General features: G+C 42.4%; 1 protein-coding gene across 1 annotated transcript; it reads right to left on the reverse strand.

Annotated features, from left to right (window-relative positions):
* Nucleotides 1-4,039: 4,039 nt before the first annotated feature.
* On the reverse strand, nt 4,040-19,107 carry LOC130502068 (uncharacterized). Its single transcript, XM_056996887.1, has 10 exons — nt 19,081-19,107; nt 18,449-18,850; nt 6,677-7,534; nt 6,589-6,595; nt 6,026-6,537; nt 5,378-5,937; nt 4,948-5,049; nt 4,827-4,878; nt 4,278-4,718; nt 4,040-4,180 (listed from the first exon to the last, which is right to left on the reverse strand). The coding sequence occupies exons 1-10, from the start codon at nt 19,105-19,107 to the stop codon at nt 4,040-4,042; spliced, it is 3,102 nt and encodes a 1,033-aa protein (XP_056852867.1).
* Between the last annotated feature and the right edge of the window lie 3,989 nt (nt 19,108-23,096).

Here is a 23,096-nt window from a genome sequence, read left to right on the forward strand (position 1 = left end):
AAAATATTTGGTAAGATTTTAGAAGGTTCTTTAGATCCCTATTCTCACTGGTAGGTCTAAAAAAAAAAAAAAAAACACTGGAAAGGCAATATTAAGTTCGCAAGGAAAGGCAATATTAAGTTCGCAATATTAAGTCCCCTGCCAATTACAGGTTGTTGCGTTGCTCTGTATAACTAGGTACATCTAAGAAATTCTAGGTAACTATCTGCAAGGCAATATTATGTTCGCAAGGTTATAGCAGGCCGACAGCAAGTGTATAGCAGCGCTTGGCCAAGTTTAAGGTTATTGTTCCCCTGCCGATTACAGGCTGTTGCGTTGCTCTGTGTGACTACTTGGTACACCTAAGAAATTCTAAAGTAACTGGTCCTATTAAAATGCATATAAATTCTAACTTGTAATTTAAAATATTTATGATTCAATCAATAAAAAAAGGTTATCTTCTCTACCGATTTGATCAAATTTTTTTCACTAATTTTCTATAAAAAGGTGATAAATGGGTTCCACAAGGATTACACCCACTGAAGGCAAGGAGACCGCAACAACATGTCCAAGCCCAAAGTGTATAACTAGGTACACCTACGAAATTCTAAGAGCATCTCCAACCATAGATATTATTTACTCTATATGAAATAATATATCAGATGTTCCTCTATAATAGTGGCATGCATTTAATTTACATGATGTTCCTCTAACTTTTTAGTTTAATATTTATAACCAATATATACTACTTTTTGAAAGAAATACACTTTTAGTGTGAATATAATTATAATTCTTATCTAAAAATATTTTGTAAGCTTTTATAAGGTTTTTTAGATTCCTATTCTCACTGGCAGGTCTAAAAAAAAAGAAGGAAACACTGGCAAGGCAATATTAAGCTCGCAAGGAAAGGGCAGGCTGTGGGCATGCCAATAAAGTGATTATTCTACTGCCAATTACAGGCTGTTGCGTTGCTCTGTATAACTAGGTAAACCTAAGAAATTCTAGGTAACTATCTGTAAGGCAATATTATGTTCGCAAGGTTATAGCAGGCCGACGGCAAGTGTATAGCAGCGCTTGGCTAAATTTGAGGTGATTGTTCCCCTGGCGATTACAGGCTGTTGCGTTGCTCCGTGTAACTACTTGGTACACCTAAGAAATTCTTAAGTAACTGGTCCTATTAAAATGCATATAAATTCTAACTTGTAATTTAAAATGTTTATGATTCAATCAATAAAAAAAAGTTATCTTCTCTACCGATTTGATGAAATTTTTTCACTCATTTTCTATAAAAAGGTGATAAATGGGTTTCTTAAGGATTACACCCACTGAAAGCAAGGGGACCGCAACCACAGGCCCAAGCCCAAGGTGTATAACTTGGTACACCTACGAAATTCTAAGAGCATCTCCAACCATAGTTATTTTTTACTCTATATGAAATAATATAACAGATGTTCGTTTATAATATAGGCATACATTTAATTTACATGATGTTCCTCTAACTTTTTTTTTTAATATTTATAACCAAAATATACTAGTTTTTGAAAGAAATACACTTTTCGTGTGAATATAATTATAATTTTTATCTAAAATATTTTGTAAGCTTTTAGAAGGTTCTTTAGATCCCTATTCTCACTGGCAGGTCTTAAAAAAAAAGGAAACACTGGCAAGGCAATATTTAGCTCGCAAAGAAAGGACCGGCTGTGGGCATGCAAATAAGGTGATTATTCCCCTGCTAATTACAGGATGTTGCGTTGCTCTGTATAACTAGGTACACCTAAGAAATTCTAGGTAACTATTTCCAAGGCAATATTATGTTCGCAAGGTTATAGCAGGCCGACGGCAAGGGTATAGCAACGCTTGGCCAAGTTTAAGGTGATTGTTCCCCTGCCGATTACAGGCTGTTGCATTGCTCTGTGTAACTACTTGGTACACCTAAGAAATTCTTAAGTAACTGGTCCTATTAAAATGCATATAAATTCTAACTTGTAATTTAAAAATGTTTATGATTCAATCAATAAAAAAAGGTTATCTTCTCTACCGATTTGATGAAATTTTTTCACTAATTTTCTACAAAAAGGTGATAAATGGGTTCCACAAAGATTACACCCACTGAAAGCAAGGGGACCGAAACCACAGGCCCAAGCCCAAGGTGTATAACTAGGTACACCTACGAAATTCTAAGAGCATCTCCAACCATAGCTATTTTTTACTCTATATGAAATAATATACCAGATGTTCCTCTATAATAGAGGCATACATTTAATTTACATGATGTTCCTGTAACTTTTTATTTTAATATTTATAACCAAAATATACTAGTTTTTGAAAGAAATACACTTTTAGTGTAAATATAATTATAATTTTTATCTAAAATATTTGGTAAGATTTTAGAAAGTTCTTTAGATCTCTATTCTCACTGGTAGGTCTAAAAAAAAAAAGAAACACTGGAAAGGCAATATTAAGTTCGCAAGGAAAGGGCAGGCTGTGGGCATGCCAATAAGGTGATTATTCCCCTGCCAATTACAGGCTGTTGCGTTGCTCTGTATAACTAGGTACACCTAAGAAATTCTAGGTAACTATCTGCAAGGCAATATTATGTTCGCAAGGTTATAGCAGGCCGACGGCAAGTGTATAGCAGCGCTTGGCCAAATTTAAGGTTATTGTTCCCCTGCCGATTACAGGCTGCTGCGTTGCTCTGTGTAACTACTTGGTACACCTAAGAAATTCTTAAGTAACTGGTCCTATTAAAATGCATATAAATTCTAACTTGTAATTTAAAATGTTTATGATTCAATCAATAAAAAAAGTTTATCTTCTTTACCGATTTGATGAAATTATTTTCACTAATTTTCTATAAAAAGTTGATAAATGGGTTCCACAAGGATTACACCCACTGAAAGCAAGGGGACCGCAACCACAGGCCCAAGCCCAAGGTGTATAACTAGGTACACCTACGAAATTCTAAGAGCATCTCCAACCATAGCTATTTTTTACTCTATATGAAATAATATACCAGATGTTCCTCTATAATAGTGGCATACATTTAATTTACAAGAGGTTCCTTTAACTTTTTATTTTAATATTTATAACCAAAATATACTTGTTTTTGAAAGAAATACACTATTAGTGTGAATATAATTATAAATTTTATCTAAAATATTTTGTAAGCTTTTAGAAGGTTCTTTAGATCCCTATTCTCACTGGCAGGTCTAAAAAAAAGGAAACACTGGCAAGGCAATATTAAGCTCGCAAGGAAATGGCAGGCTGTGGGCATGTCAGTAAGGTGATTATTCTCCTGCCAATTACAGGCTGTTGCGTTGCTCTGTATAACTAGGTACACCTAAGAAATTCTAGGTAACTATCTGCAAGGCAATATTATGTTCACAAGGTTATAGCAGGCCGACGGCAAGTGTATGGCAGCGCTTGGCCAAGTTTAAGGTGATTGTTCTCCTGCCGATTACAGGCTGTTGCGTTGCTCTGTATAACTACTTGGTACACCTAAGAAATTCTTAAGTAACTGGTCCTATTAAAATGCATATAAATTCTAACTTGTAATTTAAAATGTTTATGATTCAATCAATAAAAAAGGTTATCTTCTCTACCGATTTGATGAAATTTTTTTATCACTAATTTTCTTATGGGCATGCCAATAAGGTGATTATTCCCTTGCCAATTACAGGCTGTTGCGTTGCTCTGTATAACTAGGTACACCTAAGAAATTCTAGGTAACTATCTGCAAGGCAATATTATGTTCGCAAGGTTATAGGAGGCCGAAGGTAAGTGTATAGCAGCGCTTGGCCAAGTTTAAGGTGATTGTTCCCCTGCCGATTACAGGCTGTTGCGTTGCTCTGTGTAACTACTTGGTACACCTAAGAAATTCTAGATAACTATCTGCCACCCATTGAAAGCAAGGGGACCGTAATCACAGGCCCAATCCCAAGATGTAAACTGGCAACGTAATACTAAAGAAGGTTCTTTAGACCCAAAAACAGCAAAAAAGAACTGATAAACATGTGTTTCCTTGTCAGTTTACCTTCACAAAATAAGTTGCACGGATTGTCTAGTTAAGATGACCATCAATGACATCTGTTAGAAATGAGGTATCCCACAGATTGTAGCCTGCTTTTGTTGTTGCTAAATACATCTCCACAGCGAGTTTCATCCTCACTACGGCCATATTGTCATCCGTATTGATCCGCATCTAAATCAACACCCAGCATTAGACACTCAAGGTATTTTAGAGCATAAACTCCACAGTCCCCATATGGTCTTCTTGCTCGTGGAACCCCATTCCGTACAAATTCGATTTTAAATTTAGTACGATCCATTGATTGCTTGTTTTCTTCTTTTGCGTAAAACCATAACGCATAGGGAATCATGTAGGCAAACGGCTCCGCCTCTTTCTTTATCGCAGCATCTCCTTTCGTACACTTCCCACTATCATAGAGTTTGATAGTTCGATTTGGAATGGAAATTACCATGGCTACCCAATGAGTGTTATCAAACACATTAAGACAGGAGAAGAGCGTATCCACATCTTCCCCCCACCACATGTTTGTTTGACAATATTCTGGAGCAAGTCCGTAGTAGTAGTGAAAGCTCCCACCAGGGAGAAATTCATTTGCTTTCCAGATATCGTACTTATGTACCCACACCATCTGGAACGCTACGTCCAAAATAGCAATCCTTTGAGATGGGAACATACTTGGCTGTTGATGAAATATTAATGCGTCCATGTGCTACAAAAGGAATGAAAATATATGAGTACCAAAAAAAAGACTTAGGTATGTGTCAAATGTAAGATCTCTTACATCGTCTTTCAACCACTTCCTTGGCTGCAGGAATACCTCGAAGAACTTACTGGCACTTATTTCCGAGCCAATTGGATAAATGGAATCACTGCAGGTGAAAATGAGAATTAAAGTTCACGTGCTATATGAACATCTGAAATAAAGGCTTCATACTTACCTCTTACACATAAAATTGACTAGCTTTGTACGATCTGAATCTGCAGGTGGACCATATACTACGTCCTCCCGTTCCGTTAACGTGTAACTCTTCTTCGTATATCTGTTTAATACCCCCCTTAACTTGGGTATCATGTAAAAATGCGCTTCTGAGGTTCTGCGACAAGACATGGATCCTATTATTTTGAAACCTAGGAGGGGGAGTTTTTGCCTGATACTGCAAACTTTGCTTTTTTCTCTCATTCACTTGACGCGCCAAGACTTCATAAGGCGAGATAATGGTGACCGAGGCAGATGAAGTGGTTTCAAATTTGTCTGTTTTCTCAATTCCCGTCCAAGGATGTTTGAATGACTCTGACGATACTGAAATAGGCCTTTCATAATCTGGTTCCTTTTTGGACTCTGAAGTCGCTTAAACCTTTGGAGTTAACAAGCGTTGATCTTGTTTCTTTGAAGGCTCAGCTTCCTCCAGGGAGTAAGATAATCCTTGATGTATATCCTGCAAGAGTCTATCTAACATGTCTTCTCCTGCATTATCTATTCCTTCGGCCTCAAATGCCAGTTCTTCGTCTATGCAAGTTCCTGCATTATCGTCTGTGAGAACTTCCTTTACTGTTTGTGGGTAAGTTAATAATTTGAGTGACTCTGACGATACTGAAATAGGCCTTTCATAATCTGGTTCCTTTTTGGACTCTGAAGTCGCTTCAACCTTTGGAGTTAACAAGCGTTGATCCTGTTTCTTTGAAGGCTCAGCTTCCTCCGGGGAGTAAGATTGATTTATATTCTGGAAGATTCCATCTGTTATGTCTTCTCCTGCATTCTCTATTCCTTTGCCCTCAAATGCCAGTTCCTCGTCTATGTCTGCTCCTGGCTTCTCGTCTGGGTGAACTTCCTCGACTGGTTTGTTTTCTTGTTTCTCTTCTTCTTTACCCGGGTCCTGGGGTCCACCAATTCCTTGTACTGAAGGCTCTCCTATGCTGTCTTCTAATATCTATGACAGAAAACAACAATAATCAAAAGCAAACTCCAAACATCACATATTGTTGCTTTGCCACTGATTACTAGAATGAATGACATACTGCTGGTTTTGCTGGCAGCTTTGTGTTAGAAAACCGATCGTGTGCGAGTGTTTTGACTTGATGAAATTCTTCCAGCTGAGCGATTCGAGATTCTAGATTATCTAAGGTAAAACCACCCACAGATTGAAGCATTGCAAAGAGCGGTCCATAGCAACTTTCGATTGCCCCTACTCTTCTAGACAACTGCTGAATACTGTAATTCGTGGGCGACTTTTGAAAGTCATGTCTTGGGGTCTGCCTCCGTTGTATAATGTATTCTCGTCCTTCATCATCGCTTTCTACTTGGTCTTTTTTTCCTGCAATATCAGAGGATATTTCACCTCCATCTGCTGTGTTCTCTTGCTCGCTGCTTGCCACCTTCTTTGATTTTTTCGATTTTATTTGGCTTGCAACACGCTTGTTACATTTAACCGGTGTGAATGGGTAAACCGGCAAGGCTTGCCAAGTAATGGTACTCAAGGATTTGTGTTGGCGAAGGAACTCCAAAAGATTGTCAATCTCAGGATCCTCATCTTGTTGTTCCCAAACCGGATGAACTTCATTCAAGCTTCACGTGTACATACAAGTTACCTATACAACAAATTACACAATGTGGTTGTCAAGAGAAACTAAAATACAAAGTTTTGATAAATCCATACGATGTTAACATACCTTCGCTTTATTAAATGTATCATTCAAGGAGAGCTTTCCACCCTTGCCTTTGAACCTCAGTAACAATATACCATGTGAACTGATAGGACGACCAATTGCTTCTCCAACACAGGGTATATAAGCGTACGCCCAGACCTGAATTACTTGCACGAACCCCTTGCAGACATAACTGGAATTCTTAATCTTACCACTTTCTGTTGCGGTCTTAATCTGATGGACAAGTTCAACAAAAGCCACTCTTCCCCAGGGATACTGCTCGAAAGTCTCCAAATCCATAAGCAGCTTCGCTTTAGCAGGAGGGATAGCTTCTCTTCGATCAAGGGCAAGTAAACCGCCTGTCAAGATGGCCAAATAACACAGCCTAATCTGGTCTTCCCTGGACCAGGATCTGCAAACATCAGGAGATCGACAAAGTTCAAGTATGTCCTCAGCGCTTGGGGTTGAACGGGGGCGTCTCAGTTTAAACAGCGCCCAAAAAAGATTACTTTCCTCAACATCTTCCACTACCATTGCATCAGGTATTGGATCACAGTTTAAACCTGTGATATCTTCAAACTCAAATAGCAAGAAAAGGGCAGGTTGTTCTTCTATCAAAAACCAAAGCTCATGTCGTATTTTGCAATAGAGTTGTCTAGACAGAATGTAATGAACCAATATTGTGGTCCATGCGAACTTCAGATTCACGTACTTGATAATTACCCCTAGTGGATAGTTCTCAACATACTCCCACACGTCAGCATTAACTACATCTTTTACTGCTTTCACGGTCTTGAAAGTAGAGCTGTAATTTATAGAATTTGAAGGATCTGGCCTCGTTTCGTCAGAAAACAAACTTCGAGGGAACTCCATAGTATTCACCTGTTGGGAATATCAGACGAGGGAGAAGTACCTGTTGAAAGAAAAACAGGTAAGCAATTTCGGAAAATTGGTAATCCAAAAAATTAGGAAAAAGACGAAGCTTTTATATCACACATCGGAAACCTATTTCGGAAAATTTGACAACCCATCATTCAAAAAAAAATTTTGACAACCTTAAGTTTTTGGAATCCTTCACCTTATCCCAAAACAAGCTAACAGCTCATAAACTTCGCTGAGATCGCCCGATGGGTACTGATGAATACAAGATCTGGAACGGGAGAAGAAGAACAGAAGATGAATTGACGACGAAAAATAGAACTTAAATGTGAGGCACGTGACCCCTCCACCGTTCTATTAAAAAGCTCACAATTACCTTTTCACCCTTACTGAATTCAAGCGAAACAGAGGAGAGTTTTGGCAAGCGATCAGCTGAGTATTGGCAAGCCATTAGCTGATTATTGGCAAGCGATCAGCTGAGTATCTAATCTTTGCCAACGGACTACAAAAGAACAAATAATATAACCGGGCAGGAATAGTAGTTAAATCTTCTTGTACGTCAAATTAGTTCTATATCTGCTAATTTCTTTTGTTTGTCAATGTCATGAGTAAGCACAAAAAACGTATAATAATAAGAGGTGTATAGCTAGGTACACCTAAGAAATTCTAAGAGCATCTGCAACCATAGCTATTTGTTGGGGTCAAAATCGGTCAAGACGAAATCGATGTCCGAAAGTCTCGGAAGAACATGAAAGATGTTAGAGCAACCTCGAGAGACTAATTGGTAATCGAGAAACCTTGGAAAAATATTAAGTTCGAGATTAATCATCTCGAAATCAACGGCTAGAAACGTTTTCTACACGAGGAAAAACCTACGGAAAACTAAAAAGAACGCAAAAACACGCACAAGCCGAAGGAACCGAGCAGCCGACTCCGGTCGCGGCGGTAGCCGCCGGCGGCTAGCGCCCGTGCTGGTCGTGGCCGCCGGGCGGCTAGCGCCCGTGCTGGCCGTGGCCGCCGGGCTGCTAGCCCCCATGCTGGCCGTGGCCGCCGGACGGCTAGCGCCCGTGCTGGCCGTGGCCGCCGGGCTGCTAGCCCCCGTGCTGTCCGTGGCGGCGGCGGCTAGCACCCGTGCTGGCCGTGGCCGCCGGGCGACTAGCCCCGTGCTGGCCGTGGCCGCCGGCGGCTAGCGCCCGTGCTGGCCGTGGTCGCCGGGCGGCTAGCCCCGTGCTGGCTCGGGTCGTCGGGCGGCTAGTCTTCGTGCGTAAGTTCTAGGCCCCGGGTCGCCAGAAATCCGTGTTTTGCGACTTTCCGAGATCCCGCAAACAAAACTCCTTTCCTGCTCCAAGATTTCAGAGAACCCGTAAGACGTCAACGGACAGAAAGACTTCGTATAAAATGGTGATGGTTATCTTAAAACACCATTCGCCCCAGCAATGGATCGAAGATCTTCCGAAAGACTCGGCATCCAAGTAGGAGCATTCTTTCAAAGAAATCGTAGAAAACAACGGAAGTTCGGAAGACGGCCCGAAAGGGACCAAACCCGATCGGACGGCCCATTTACGATTTTCTAAAAGATAGATACGACGGTTTACAATTATCTTCACATAACAAGATAAATGTTAAACTTCCGAAAGGATAAATGTCAAATTTCCGAAAGGATAAATGTCAACTTTCCCGATAAACACGAAGGCCGACGAAAATGGAAAAAGCCCAGCTCGCTGCAGACTCAGCCCATCAAGAATAGACCGTCATATGGGAGTATATAAGCAAGGCTGGGAGCAGAGGAAGGGGGATCCGAAATCAGAAGAAAGAAACCACTCTAGAGCAATTTAGAACTTAGGCTTTTATTTCCTTTTTAGCGAGCTGCGACTCAACTAGGTTAGATCTAGGTTTTGAGACTAGCGACGATCGACAGCTCTTGCGGCCGAGATCTCGACCTGTTGTTCAAACGCTCTCCGCAAATTCGGAAATAAGATTCTTTCTTTTGCTCTCTTTATTTTAAGCATTTATTCCCAAATTATACTCGTGTTAACTTTGTCGTGCGTGGCCCAGCAGATAGCCGGAATCCTCGGGGAAAACTAGGTCAACTTAGTTTTCCTACATTTAAACTTAACTAAAATCGACAGTGCGAATTTTGGTTCCCACAGTTTGGCGCTAGAAGGAGGGGATACACGGACTTATCTTTCTCGCAACTATGCACGCCCAGTTAAGCATGACTGCTAACGCGGAAAAAGACAAGCAAACGCACGACGGACCAGCCGCCGATGCCAACGCTGAGAAGACTCCTGCCGGAAACGTATCGACGATCACTGCCGAGGCAAACACCGCGATGCTGGACCGGGTGAAGGAACTGTTCGCCACCGCCCAGAAACGGTCGGAAGAACAAGAGAAACTAATGGCTACACTCGCTAAACAGGTCAATACCTTAACAGCGAAAAGCAAACTCCCGCGCGGATCCACCAAGGTGAGGCGTGTCACGAGGCTCGACTTCGGAACTGCCGGAGACCAAGAAAAATATGCCCCGAGAAAATCCCCAGAACTCATCCCTGGCGATACCACTCCGGCGGGGCAGAAGAAAACGACGGATAACCTCCCATCTCCCCAAGGGAAAACGAAGGAGACGACGTCGAAAGAATCAATCTGGATATCAGCGATCAATCGGATCCGTCTGACGAAGATGCCGACATCCACCACAGAAGGACCCGAAGTCAGTCAGCTCGACTGGCGGCAGCCTTCGAAAAACCCATGACAGAAGAGGAAGAAGACCTCTACTGGTCAGAGCAAGAGAGGTTGGCTGAAGACCAGACTCGGGCCTATCGCAGCCAACGTAGACAAAGGAGCGCGAACGGCGCCAACGAGATCCATGATTTGCGCGAGTACATCGCAAAAACTGCAGCCGAGGTGAAAGCGGTAAAATCGCAGATTCACCACGCAACCAGCACTGCCCCCGAGATCGACCTGCTCCTCGAGGAATCGAGAAAAACTCCGTTCACCTCTCGAATCACGGACGCACGAGTCTCAGATCCCGGGAAAATAAAGCTTCCCACCTACGACGGAACCACAGATCCGAAGGCACATCTGCAGTCCTTCCAGATTGCGATGGCGAGTTCTAAACTTCCGGAGCGGGAAAAGGACGTCGGCTGCTGTCTCCTATTCGTCGAGAACCTCAGAGGTGCTGCGCTCGAGTGGTTCTCACACTTGAAAAGAAACTCCATCGGAAGTTTCCGCCAGCTTGCTTCAGCTTTTCTGAAGCAATTCTCCATGTTCATGGACAGGAAAACTTCTGACGTAGACCTTTGGAGTCTAATTCAAAAGGAAGATGAACCGCTCCGCGACTACATAAGGAGGTTCAAACTCGTGATGTCTAGAGTAACAGGCCTCAGCGACAGAGTCGCCATCGACGCCCTGAGAAAAAACCTCTGGTACAAATCGAAATTCCGAAAGTGGATTTCTTTGGAAAGGCCACGCACCATCCAGGACACTCTCCACAAGGCGACGGATTTATCATCATGGAAGAAGAGATGAAAGTCCTAGCGCAAAAGCATGGACCGCAGAAAGCGTCCGGCAAGAAGAAATCCTCTCGTAACGACAAGTACGTCCATCACGAAGGGGAAGACGTCCAGGGCGAACATAACTACGCCGTCAATTCCGAACAAGGAAGGACCGCCGGAAACACTTGGACGCGGAACTCGTACAAGGACAATTCCAGCTGCGAGTTCCATCAGACGAGAGGTCACTCCACCGCCAACTGCAAAGTCCTCGGCGCTAGACTCATTACGAAGCTGCTTGCCGGCGAACTAGCAACGGTCAGGAGCGTGAAAGACCTGCTCCTAGATTCTGACCGTCCGCCGAAGACCGACGGAGCCAATCCCGAGAATAACGCTCATGGAACTCAATCGGGTGAAAAACCCGGACGGAGACAAGACGGCGAAGGAAACAACAACAACCGCCAAAGGATCAACATGATCATCGGAGGATCGCATTTTTACCAGGACTTTGTTTCGTCGATCAAAGCTTACGGACGGAGGGCCGAAACAAGCCCCGGATGGTGTCCAGAGGACGACGTTCCCAATCACACAATCGTCTTCGAGGAACAGGATACAGCCGGACTCGATAAACCCCACTACGATCCTCTGGTCATCGACTTGGTGATTCAGGATCTTGAAGTCGGCCGCATCCTCATCGACACAGGAGCACGGTCAACATCATGTTCCGCAACACTCTGCAGAGGATGAACATACCCCTCGGAGAAGTCATCCCAGAACCAAGACCGTTGACTGGATTCTCGGGCGTCACGTCCATGACCCTCGGAAAAATCAGGCTCCCGGTCATGGCTAAGGAAGTCACAAAGATCGTCGAATTCGCGGTAGTGGATAACCCGGCTATCTATAACGCCATAATGGGAACTCCTTGGATAAACGCCATGAAGGCAGTCCCGTCCACTTACCATCTCAGCGTCAAGTTTCCAACACTAACTGGAACAGCGGTAATCTGGGGAAGCCAAAAACAGTCGCGACTCTGCTTCCTGGCCGAACATAAATTGTGCAGCAATCGGAACCCCCCAGTAGCTAACCCGAAGCGAACTAAGAAGCATCTGAGTATCTCCGAGAACTCAGCAAAGAACAGCTCGGATTTGTCCGAACAGGCCACAACTCAGGATAGCGGGAAAATCCTCGAGTCCATCGCCGAAAGAAAGGATAACCTAACTCCCAACGCGACCACCGACTTAGCTGAAACAGTCAAGGCGCCGGAAATCGTGGAGTAATAGCAAACCGCGATAGAAACAGAATTACGAGATGGCTTGATCCTCGCAAGAGGTACGTAGGCAGCTCGTCGCAACCCGACGAGTTCAGCTATCCCCCTCACCAAAAAGGGGGGGGGAAGATGGGGACAAACATCATTGTACTCCCGCAAAAATACTTTTCACATTATAAAATCTTTAATTCAAATGCTTACTCAACGCATAAACATTACGGAAAACGAAAATCATATCTTAGAGGAACGCGAGACGTCGTTAGTTCCCGCAAAGTCTTGATTCTCCATTCTCCTCCAAACAGTCCATCCGCGACTCTAAAAAACTCTATCAAACAGTCTGTCCGCGACTCTAAAATTCATTTCCGTCGATTGGCCCCGACGGAAAAACATAGAAACGTTTCACTCAATCAAATTCGTAGTCTGGCTTCTAATGAAGTCCTCTTGCATCCGACAAGGATACCATAGCGCGCTATACAAAAAATCCAAATTTTGGTTAGCTCTTCGTAAAGGAAGTAGCTCGACTCGTATCCAAACGAATCATATAAGCCGATAAGCACTTCGCAGATTCTAAAACGGTACGAGTCAGGTCGAAATCGCAAACAGGCAAAACGAAAGCCGATTTGTCATCGCACAGCTTTAGTCCGAAAGTAGACCTAGGTCTTGCCCTAAACCTGGCCTTGCTGGTATCTAAGACATCTCATAGGCATAAGTATCCAGAATACGAGATTCCAAAATTTGCCTCTTATCGCTTATAAACCTAACGTTCGCTACAAAGTAACCTACGGATCAAGCGACAAAAAGAAGAGATTGTATACGAAGTGACTACACGTATTCAAACCCTCTACACTTGACGAAAGTATAAATCAAAACGCAGAATTCATAAAAGCATTTATAGCAGGGATTCAAAAGCCACCAACGGCCAATCCCGATAAACACAAAGTCATGCGACCTCCTAAGGGTCGCAACACATACATACAAACAGCCACACTTGGCCTATCACAAATTATAATTGAATGCATAACAATCGGTTAGAGATATTCCAAACGAGGAGTCGGGCTGGTCGACCTCTTCACCCCCGTCGCCAGCATTCAAACCCGCGCCTACATCCGCCGTATCTTCCGAGACTTGGATAGGATTCCACAACTCTCGAATTCTCCCTTCGATCGGAGGAACAAAGGATTCGGCGTTAGCGCATATTCTCATCGAGCCATTCATCGCGGCAAGTTCGCCGGAAAGAGAGAAACCCTCACGCTGCATCTTGTGTAGAGTACCGACCGAACCACGACACTCACGAAAATCGCCTACAAAGTCCTGAGCCTCTTTGTACGCTTCAATTGGGTAGAGAAAATTTTGGCCCTTCGGTTAAGCTCGGCGGCAGCTCTTCTCCGCCCGCTCCTTTCCGCACGAACGAGGGCTCGAGCCTGGACCTCGGCTTGCCGGCGTTTTTGCTCCTCCACCTCCAACCGATACTTGGCGATTCCCTTTCCAATTCCTCCGCTTTGAAACAGGCCAGCCGGGCAGTACGGAAACTTCCATCAATCGATGCGTTCCACACTCTCACGGCCTGCAAAGAAGTCGAGGTCAAATAAAAAGAAAAGGGGATTTACTCAAGTTTCGAAAACAAACCTCGTTGACCAAGCGAGCACCCTCCCCAGTCACCTTGTCCATCTCCTCATTGTCCAAAGACTCGTCACGGGAAAACGCCGGAGGGAGTTCATCAAAGAAGTCACCCGGGGAAGGAACACCCTGATCCTCTGTACTGAAGTCAGGATCGTATCTCGGCAGCTCACCGTTTCCCGACGAGGTCTCGAAAGCAATCCCTTTATCCTTCCGAGATCTCCGCCTCCGCCTTGAAGGGGGCAAAAACGTAGGATCCGTCATTGACACAAGGCCGCGTACCGCCTCGCGATCGGTGAAGCGCGACCGCCCTCGAATCCGGTCAAGAGTAAAGGAGTTCCAGGAACAAGGCATTGTCCTAAAAATGTCCCTCTTGGTCGAAAGATCGGAAGGAACATGCGCGAGACACCTGTTCTCTGAACAAAAAAAAAAAAAAAACACACACGCGTTCAGTACTCGCTTTTCGGATTCTAAGAAAGGGGATGCGACAATCTTACCTCTTTGGTACAACCAGTCCGTCGGGAATAGGTGGAGAAAGCCTTCCTCGACAGACTCTCCATCTATCCTCACGAAAAAGAAACGGTCAACGTAATCCTTGGCGTGCGAGGTGACTCCATGGATTACCGAAAAATTGGTCCTCGCCTTCATGGAGTATACTCCATTGATGCTCGTCGTCTTGGAGTTCCACAACCCTTCGAAGTCAGCAGGGCTAAGGTCCATTCCTAACTTGTAACTCAAAATCACAACGCCAAGCCAGCTTTCCAAAGCCGGCACGTTCAGCTGGCTGATTACGATTCCGAAACGGTCGAGAGCCTGAACAATGACCCCAGGGATTGGGAACCACAGTCGGCATTGCGTCAAGAACGCCTCGTAGCAAGTAAAGTAACCCTTCGGAGGATGCTCCGAACTCTCATTCCCACGAGGAATGCGAAACATGACTCCCTTCGGAACCTCATAAAACTCTCGAAGAGTTCCGAGATATTCAAGGGATACTTCGCTCGGCGAGTCAATTTCCTTACGCACCCTCAGAGGTCGCCGGGGAATCGGGATCACGGGAAGGGGAGCGTCAGAACCGAAGACGGCGTCGCAATACGCGCTCCTGTCAATTTCTGGAACCTCGGGTTTCGGAACTTCCTCCTCGGCATGGAAACTATCCGAAGACGAGTGAGACTGCCTCCTCGAGGATTTTGATCTTGAAGTCCTTCTTTTCTTAAAGGTAGAGAGAGAATTTGCACAAGAGAGATTAACTTAAGATTCTTGGGTGAAATAAGAATGGTAAATAATTCACAAGTCTTTATAGGCAAGGATTTGACTATTCACCCCGACCTTCGACACGATTTCGTCTCCATACTTTCCTCACGAACCATACCGCAAGCTAGGACCTACAAACCCTACGGCTCCTAGCTAGCTGGGGGCTATATGTTGGGGTCAAAATCGGTCAAGACGAAATCGATGTCCGAAAGTCTCGGAAGAACATGAAAGATGTTAGAGCAACCTCGAGAGACTAATTGGTAATCGAGAAACCTTGGAAAAATATTAAGTTCGAGATTAATCATCTCGAAATCAACGGCTAGAAACGTTTTCTACACGAGGAAAAACCTACGGAAAACCAAAAAGAACGCAAAAACACGCACAAGCCGAAGGAACCGAGCAGCCGACTCCGGTCGCGGCTGTGGCCGCCGGGCAGCTAGCCCCAGTGCTGGCCGTAGCCGCCGCCGGCTAGCGCCCGTGCTGGCCGTGGCCGCCGGGCGGCTAGCCCCCGTGCTGGCCGTGGCCGCCGGCGGCTAACGCCCGTGCTGGCCGTGGCCGCCGGGCGACTAGCCCCCGTGCTGGCCGTGGCCGCCGGCGGCTAGCGCCCGTGCTGGCCGTGGTCGTCGGGCGGCTAGCCCCGTGCTGGCTCGGGTCGTCGGGCGGCTAGTCTTCGTGCGTAAGTTCTAGGCCCCAGGGTCGCCAGAAATCCGTGTTTTGCGACTTTCCGAGATCCCGCAAACAAAACTCCTTTTCCTGCTCCAAGATTTCAGAGAACCCGTAAGACGTCAACGGACAGAAAGACTTCGTATAAAATGGTGATGGTTATCTTAAAACACCATTCGCCCCAGCAATGGATCGAAGATCTTCCGAAAGACTCGACATCCAAGTAGGAGCATTCTTTCAAAGAAATCGTAGAAAACAACGGAAGTTCGGAAGACGGCCCAAAAGGGACCAAAACCGATCGGACGGCCCATTTATGATTTTCTAAAAGATAGATACGACGGTTTACAATTATCTTCACATAACAAGATAAATGTTAAATTTCCGAAAGGATAAATGTCAACTTTCCCGATAAACACGAAGGCCGACGAAAATGGAAAAACCCCAGCTCGCGGCAGACTCAGCCCATCAAGAATATACCGTCATATGGGAGTATATAAGCAAGGCTGGGAGCAGAGGAAGGGGGATCCGAAATCAGAAGAAAGAAACCACTCTAGAGCAATTTAGAACTTAGGCTTTTATTTCCTTTTTAGCGAGCTGCGACTCAACTAGGTTAGATCTAGGTTTTGAGACTAGCGACGATCGACAGCTCTTGCGGCCGAGATCTCGACATGTTGTTCAAACGCTCTCCGCAAATTCGGAAATAAGATTCTTTCTTTTGCTCTCTTTATTTTACGCATTTATTCCCAAATTATACTCGCGTTAACTTTGTCGTGCGTGGCCCAGCAGATAGCCGGGATCCTCGGGGAAAACTAGGTCAACTTAGTTTTCCTACGTTTAAACTTAACTAAAATCGACAGTGCGAATTTCGGTTCCCACACTATTTTTAACTCTATATGAAATAATATAACATATGTTCCTCTATAATAGAGGCATACTTTTAATTTACCTGATGTTCCTTTAACTTTTTATTTTAATAATTATAACCAAAATATAATAGTTTTTGAACGACATACACTTTTAATATGAATATAATAATAATTTTTATCTAAAATATTTTGTAAGCTTTTAGAAGGTCCTTTAGAACCCTAGTCTCACTGGCACGACCGCAAAAAAACAAAAAGAAACACTGGTAAGGCAATATTAGGTTCGCAAGTTAAAGGCAGGCTGTGGGCATGCTAATAAGGTGATATTCCCCTGCCGACAGGCTGTTGCCTTGCTCTGTATAACTAGGTACACCTTAGAAATTCTAGGTAACTATATGCCAACCACTGGAGCAAGGGGACCGTAACCACAGGCCCAAGCCCAAGATGTCATGAGTAAGCACAAAAAATGTATAATAATAAGATGTGTATAACTACGTACACCTACGAAATTCTAAGAGCATCTGCAACCATAGCTATTTTTAACTCTATATGAAATAATATACCAGATGTTCCTCTATAATAGAGGCATACTTTTAATTTACCTGATGTTCCTTTAACTTTTTATTTTAATAATTATAACCAAAATATAGTAGTTTTTGAACGAAATACACTTTTAATATGAATATAATTATATTTTTTATCTAAAATATTTTGAAGCTTTTAGAAGGTCCTTTAGATCCCTAGTCTCACTGGCAAGTCTGAAAAAAAAAAGAAACACTGGCAAAGTAATATTAAGTTCGCAAGGAAATGGCAGGCTGTGGGCATGCTAATAAGGTGATATTCCCCTGCCAATTACAGACTGTTGCGTTGCTCTGTATAACTAGGTACACCTAGAAAATTCTAGGTAACTATCTCGCAACCACTAGAAGCAAAGGGAACGTAACCACAGGCCCAAGCCCAAAATGTCATGAGTAAGCACAAAAAAGGTATAATAATAAGAGGTGTATAACTAGACACACCTACGAAATTCTAAGAGCATCTACAACCATAGCTATTTTTAACTCTATGAAATGGGTTCCCGAAGGATGACACCCACTGAAAGGCTGTCGCAAGGTAATAGCAGGCTGTCGCAAGGCAATACTATATTCGCAAGGTAATAGCAGGCCGACGGGAAGTTTATAGCAGAGCTTTGCAAAGTTTAAGGTGATAAATGGGTTCCCGAAGGATGACACCCACTGAAAGCAAGGGGCCGCAATTACCTTTTCACCCTTACTAAACGTGAGGCACGTGACCCCTCTACCGTTCTGTTAAAAAGCTCACAATTACCTTTTCACCCTTACTGAATTCAAGCGAAACATAGGAGTATTGGCAAGCTAGCAGCTGAGTATTGGCAAGCCATCAGCTGAGTATCTAATCTTTGCCAAAGGATTACAAAAACCGGGCAGGAATATGAGTTAAATCTTCTTGTACGTCAAATTAGTTCTATATCTGCTAATTTCTTTTGTTTGTCAATGTCATTAGTAAGCATAAGGTATAACAATAAGAGAAGTTGCAAACATGAAAAGGTTCGAAAAGTAAACTGCAAACATATGATCACCGACCTCCCTGAACAACACTCTCAACCCTATTGATTAATATGAGAAGCTCAGTGGCATTACCCATGAACGAATGAACAACAAAAGGCTCAGGAGGTAGTTGGCTGCTTGCACTATTAGCTCCTGGCGATTATCGATCGTTCAAATAACAATGTACTTCTTGAACATACCGTCAGCTTCCAGGAGAAGTTTCCCATTCCAGGAACGTTAGGCGAAATACATCTTACATTGAAATGTGCACCATGTGGCTGGATGAGACGATCCACAACAATAAGTTCTCCTCCTCCCCTACTTTGTTCCTTGAGAACTACCCTCTGATGATTAGCAAAGCTTATAGGCATTGTTTCTCCACATTCAATCATCTGCAACTCGTCAGAATGAGCACTGCTGGCGTGATCGTACAATTTACGGTATGTTCCAATGAAGTTGCAGCCGCTAAATGGGCAGACACAACGCCCTTCCAATGCACTGCTGTATTCGCACTGATGCAAATGGCTTTGCATTTTAAAACATGTCACATTTGTGGGGCAACCAAACTCTGCGTTTGCACATGGAACCTCAAGAATATGATCCTTATAACAATTAAAATAGTTGTGTCAGTAACTATTTATCTAAATTATAAGACATATAAGAAATCTATGTGTGAATATCACCAATACGTATATTAGAGTATATCTATCGACAATAACTATTTATCTAAAAGTAAGAAGAAGAAACAATTTTTTGGGTGGTTCCCTATAGTAAGAAGAAACAATCCATTAAATCGCATAACATATACAGGGTCCCATATATAGACAGATACCTCGAGGCGACATAAGCGAAGCCTCATGTTATCGAGGCAACTATCCAGAGATTGCTAGTTGTTGCGGGGTCCAACTCCGTCCATGTCGAGAAGTCTGAATCTGAGAGTGGGAAATGAAAAGGAATGAGCAAGTGTGCAGCCGTCTGCAGAGTGATGTAAGTACTCTTGAGACATAAAACCTAGTTTTGCTTATATACCACAGGGAAACTAATTACCCTTCTGGGCTGATTTAATAAGCCCATGAAGCTGCTGTTATTTTGGAGATTAAAATCTGCAGAGAAGTGGCAAAGCAACAGCAACTTGTAACACCCACTTTACAACACCCATTTTATTCCTTTTAACACTACACTTCATCTTCTCTCTCTTCCACATCTTTATTCAACAACTACATAACTTTTACCTTCTACAATAGTTTTGTTTAATAAAATTACAACACCTTACCCTACCATTTTTATTTCATATGTTTCATTTTATTTATGTTTATGTTTTTGTATGATTACATATTATTAATCACCGTTAATATCAAACTAAATTTAAATAAGTAAAATCAAATAATTTTATAAAAGAATGTTTTTTTTGTTTAAAGATGGTTTTTTTTCTGTGTCCAAATCAAACGAAAGTAGTCTCTATTTATAGAGAATGAAAAATTATAAATTTTGAGATAACTTTGATATATTTATTTATAAATATTATGAAATAATTGAAGTTATATAATTGAGATGAAAAGAAAAAACATGAAAATCAAAGCAATCAATAATAATGCACACGATGGTCCCACTTATCTTCTATTTTCTACTTTCATGGGTGTTGAAAGTTTTCAACACTAAATTTGCCACCTCACGCCACATCACATTCTTTTTTATTACAACAAACCATTGTAGTAGGATTAATTTTTTCAACTGTTGTAAAATGGTTTACAACAAACCATTGTAAGTCTAGTAACTAAAAGCATCACTTTCACCGCCAGCATGTCACTGTGTATTTTTTTAACGTTTAGTATAATGATATATCAAAACGAAATTAATTTCTGAAATGGGACCTTTACCAATCTGAAATTCAAATTTTTAAAAATTCGAGATTTAGGGCTTTGGGATCCATGGTCCGTAAAAAGACGAAGCCGATCTATTTTGCCGTCAACCAGCGGGATCCCATGGTCGTTCAAACGGTTAAACCCTTTGGTACGTTTGTTAAAGAAGTATTACAAATGTCGGGGAGGGAGCCGATGCAGCATGCTACTGTAGAAGCACAGAGCAGACGAAACGACAGTAATCCGGCGATAGCTCATAAGACGGTATGTAGCTGAGAGTATAAACTAACATATAATTTTGGAGAGTATTAGCCGGCTCTTTCCTTCCGGACGTAGAAGTAGAAAACACTACAGAGTTCGCTATTGAACGATTGTATTACAGGTGGCTTCACTACCTTTAATAATTGTATTTCAGGTGGATGGAAAGGAACCAGTGCAACCAAGGCGGATGTTCTTCAATCCGACAGAGTATACGAAGCAAATCAAGCTCTCTACAAGGTGTTACATCGAAAAGGCAGTGAAGACACTGAATGCTTTAAAAGTCCCGCTTACAGCAGACGAGAGGAGATGGTTTGAGACGCACGATCAGTTCAAACACTTCTTCCACATGCCCTTAGAGAAACACCACAAGGTTATGGGAATGTGGATATTCTTACTTCAAACTGTATGTACAGAGAAGAAAAAGGAAGTTTGGTTCTTAGTCAATGGGACCCCTATCTGATATTCACTCAGAGAACACGGGCTGATATCTGGTTTAAACTGTCAGGTTATCCGCATAACTATGAACAGTTGGGCGGCTTAGATTTTGCGAGAAGACAGTTTCCCCAAGGAAGTAGAATGGCATACGAAGATGTGGAAGAGAAGCTGCGGCAAATTGAAGCATGTCCAGATAGGTTGAAGATGTGTGTACTCAACTTCTTATCTAGCATTCTTATAGGAAAGAGCAGGAACGGAGAGAAAGCACCCTCCGTGGAGCCCTTTTTTGTAAGAGCTGTGAATGATCTTGAGATGTGTAAGACGTTTCCCTGGGGAAGATTATCATTTGATCAAAATATGAGGGATATCGTGCGTGCAATGGATCACTTTGGTGGAGTTGTCAGCAAAGGTGGGTTCACGTTTCCAAGTTTATGTACTTCTTTGGAGCTTCTACCGTTTGAGGCAATTCCACAGTTGAAGAAGAAATTTCGTGAACTTCATAGAGGACAACGCACAGAGAGCAGTTGTCCTCGGATGTGCAAGTCTCAGTACATACCAAGTGCCATAACAGGATTTCCACTTTCGGACATAAATAAAGCACTTGGCAAATAAAAGGTTATCATTAAAATATAAAAGCAAGCTTTTAGGTTGCATAATTGGTTGTGTTATTGAATTGTTTGAAATGGTATTTTAAAATGGCAGGTAATTGAAAGTATCTTGCTCCCGTCAGTTGACGAGGAATCTATGCTTGAGCGAATCTTTGAAGAAGAAGAAGACCATGATGTCGGTGATGTTATTGTTGACGGTTGGACACAGCGTCTTGTCACTGGTCATAAGTCAATATGGTTTGAAGATGTGGCTGCTAGGAGAGCAGGGGTTAAACGTTGATTTTCTAGAAGAGCCAGGCCGAGACGGGGTGATGAATGAAGACGAGGAGGAAGATTATATACCGCTTCGAACTTTGATTGAAGAAGGGTTGAAGAATTCCGTCGACAAAGGGATTAAGGTTGTAATTGACAAGATTGATGAGGTGGATAAAAGACTTAGAAAGGTGGAAGCTTTTGTGAAGGAAGCGAAAGGAAAGAATGCATCAACAAGGGATGTCAAACCATCGTTGGTTGAGCAGGTAACACTTTGTAATACTAGAGTGTCTCCAAATATTTACCATATCAAGTTGCCCTAGGTAATACTAAGCGTAAATACAGGAATCAGAAGAGGTGGCTTTGGCATCCACTGCGAATGATGAAGCTACTCGGAAGAGAAAAGCGTCGGATGATGTGATCCAAAACATGCGTGGTTAAAAGGCCTTTCATATATGTTATGAAACGATCTAGTATTTATGTTATGTTATCTGGTAGCAGTACTAAGAAAACAATAATCTAAAAGAGACCTTTGTTAATTCGGATGTTGTTATGAGTTTTCCTTCTAGTTTTCATACATGATTTTCTGCAGTGGTTCAACCAGCTATAGTTGCTTTTCCATTGCCATTAACCAACTGTTCCCTTGATATGAATTATAGTTGTTTTTCCCTTGCCATTAACAGACTGTTCACTTGCTAACAATCTTTAAAAGTTTAATGATTATACTACAGGAAATGTGGGTATTAATAGCGTCGTAGTATAGCGTTTTTTACAGCTCTGCTATTGTATACCAACACTGGCATTTATAATAGCGTTTATTAAACTGAAACGCTATGTTTGTAATCGCGGGAAAAGAAAAGAATTTGACCGCGTAAATTAACAAAGTGAAGCCGCCTTACCATTGCAGATCCAAAGATATTAGCTATCGTAAATGTAAAAATATATTATTTTAAAGAAAAAAAAAATAAGTAAACAAATACGTCTCGATTCCTTAAACTCTAGATCATTCTTCACTCTCTTCACTTTCTCACTGTTTCTAAGAAACTCCCGAGTGTTCTCTCGAATCGAAGATTCAGCAGGTATGTTTCTCAGAAACTCTCGAGTGTTATATCTCATCGATTGATATTGTTTCTTCATGTGATTTTGGGATTCGATTTTGGCAAAACGAGTCGATTTTGAGATTTGATTTTGATTTGGACATGTGAAAGTTTGTGATTTTCGGTTTCGATTTGAACATGCAATTCGGTTTTGATGTTTACTTTGGTTTTAATTTTCATATTATCAGTTTAGTTCATCGAATCTCTTCGATTCGAATCTCTTTTCACATGCATGTCCGCGTTAACACATTATTCGATTATGGGTTTGTTCGGTTTAGATTTTGAATATGATTGTAGGTTCCGATTTGATTTTGGATTTGTTTATCAGTTTCAGAA

The sequence above is a fragment of the Raphanus sativus genome, unplaced genomic scaffold (genome assembly GCF_000801105.2).
Source record: "Raphanus sativus cultivar WK10039 unplaced genomic scaffold, ASM80110v3 Scaffold0410, whole genome shotgun sequence".
Taxonomy (NCBI): Eukaryota; Viridiplantae; Streptophyta; class Magnoliopsida; order Brassicales; family Brassicaceae; genus Raphanus; species Raphanus sativus.

Coding starts and splice junctions, on each gene's coding strand:
- LOC130502068 (XM_056996887.1), bottom strand. CDS start 19,107: ATGAGGCTTCGCTTATGTCGCCTCGAG. Junction 18,851..19,080: donor TTCGCTTATGTCGCCTCGAG/GTATCTGTCTAT, acceptor AATTGTTATAAG/GATCATATTCTTGAGGTTCC. Junction 4,719..4,826: donor GTGCCAGTAAGTTCTTCGAG/GTATTCCTGCAG, acceptor TTCCTTTTGTAG/CACATGGACGCATTAATATT.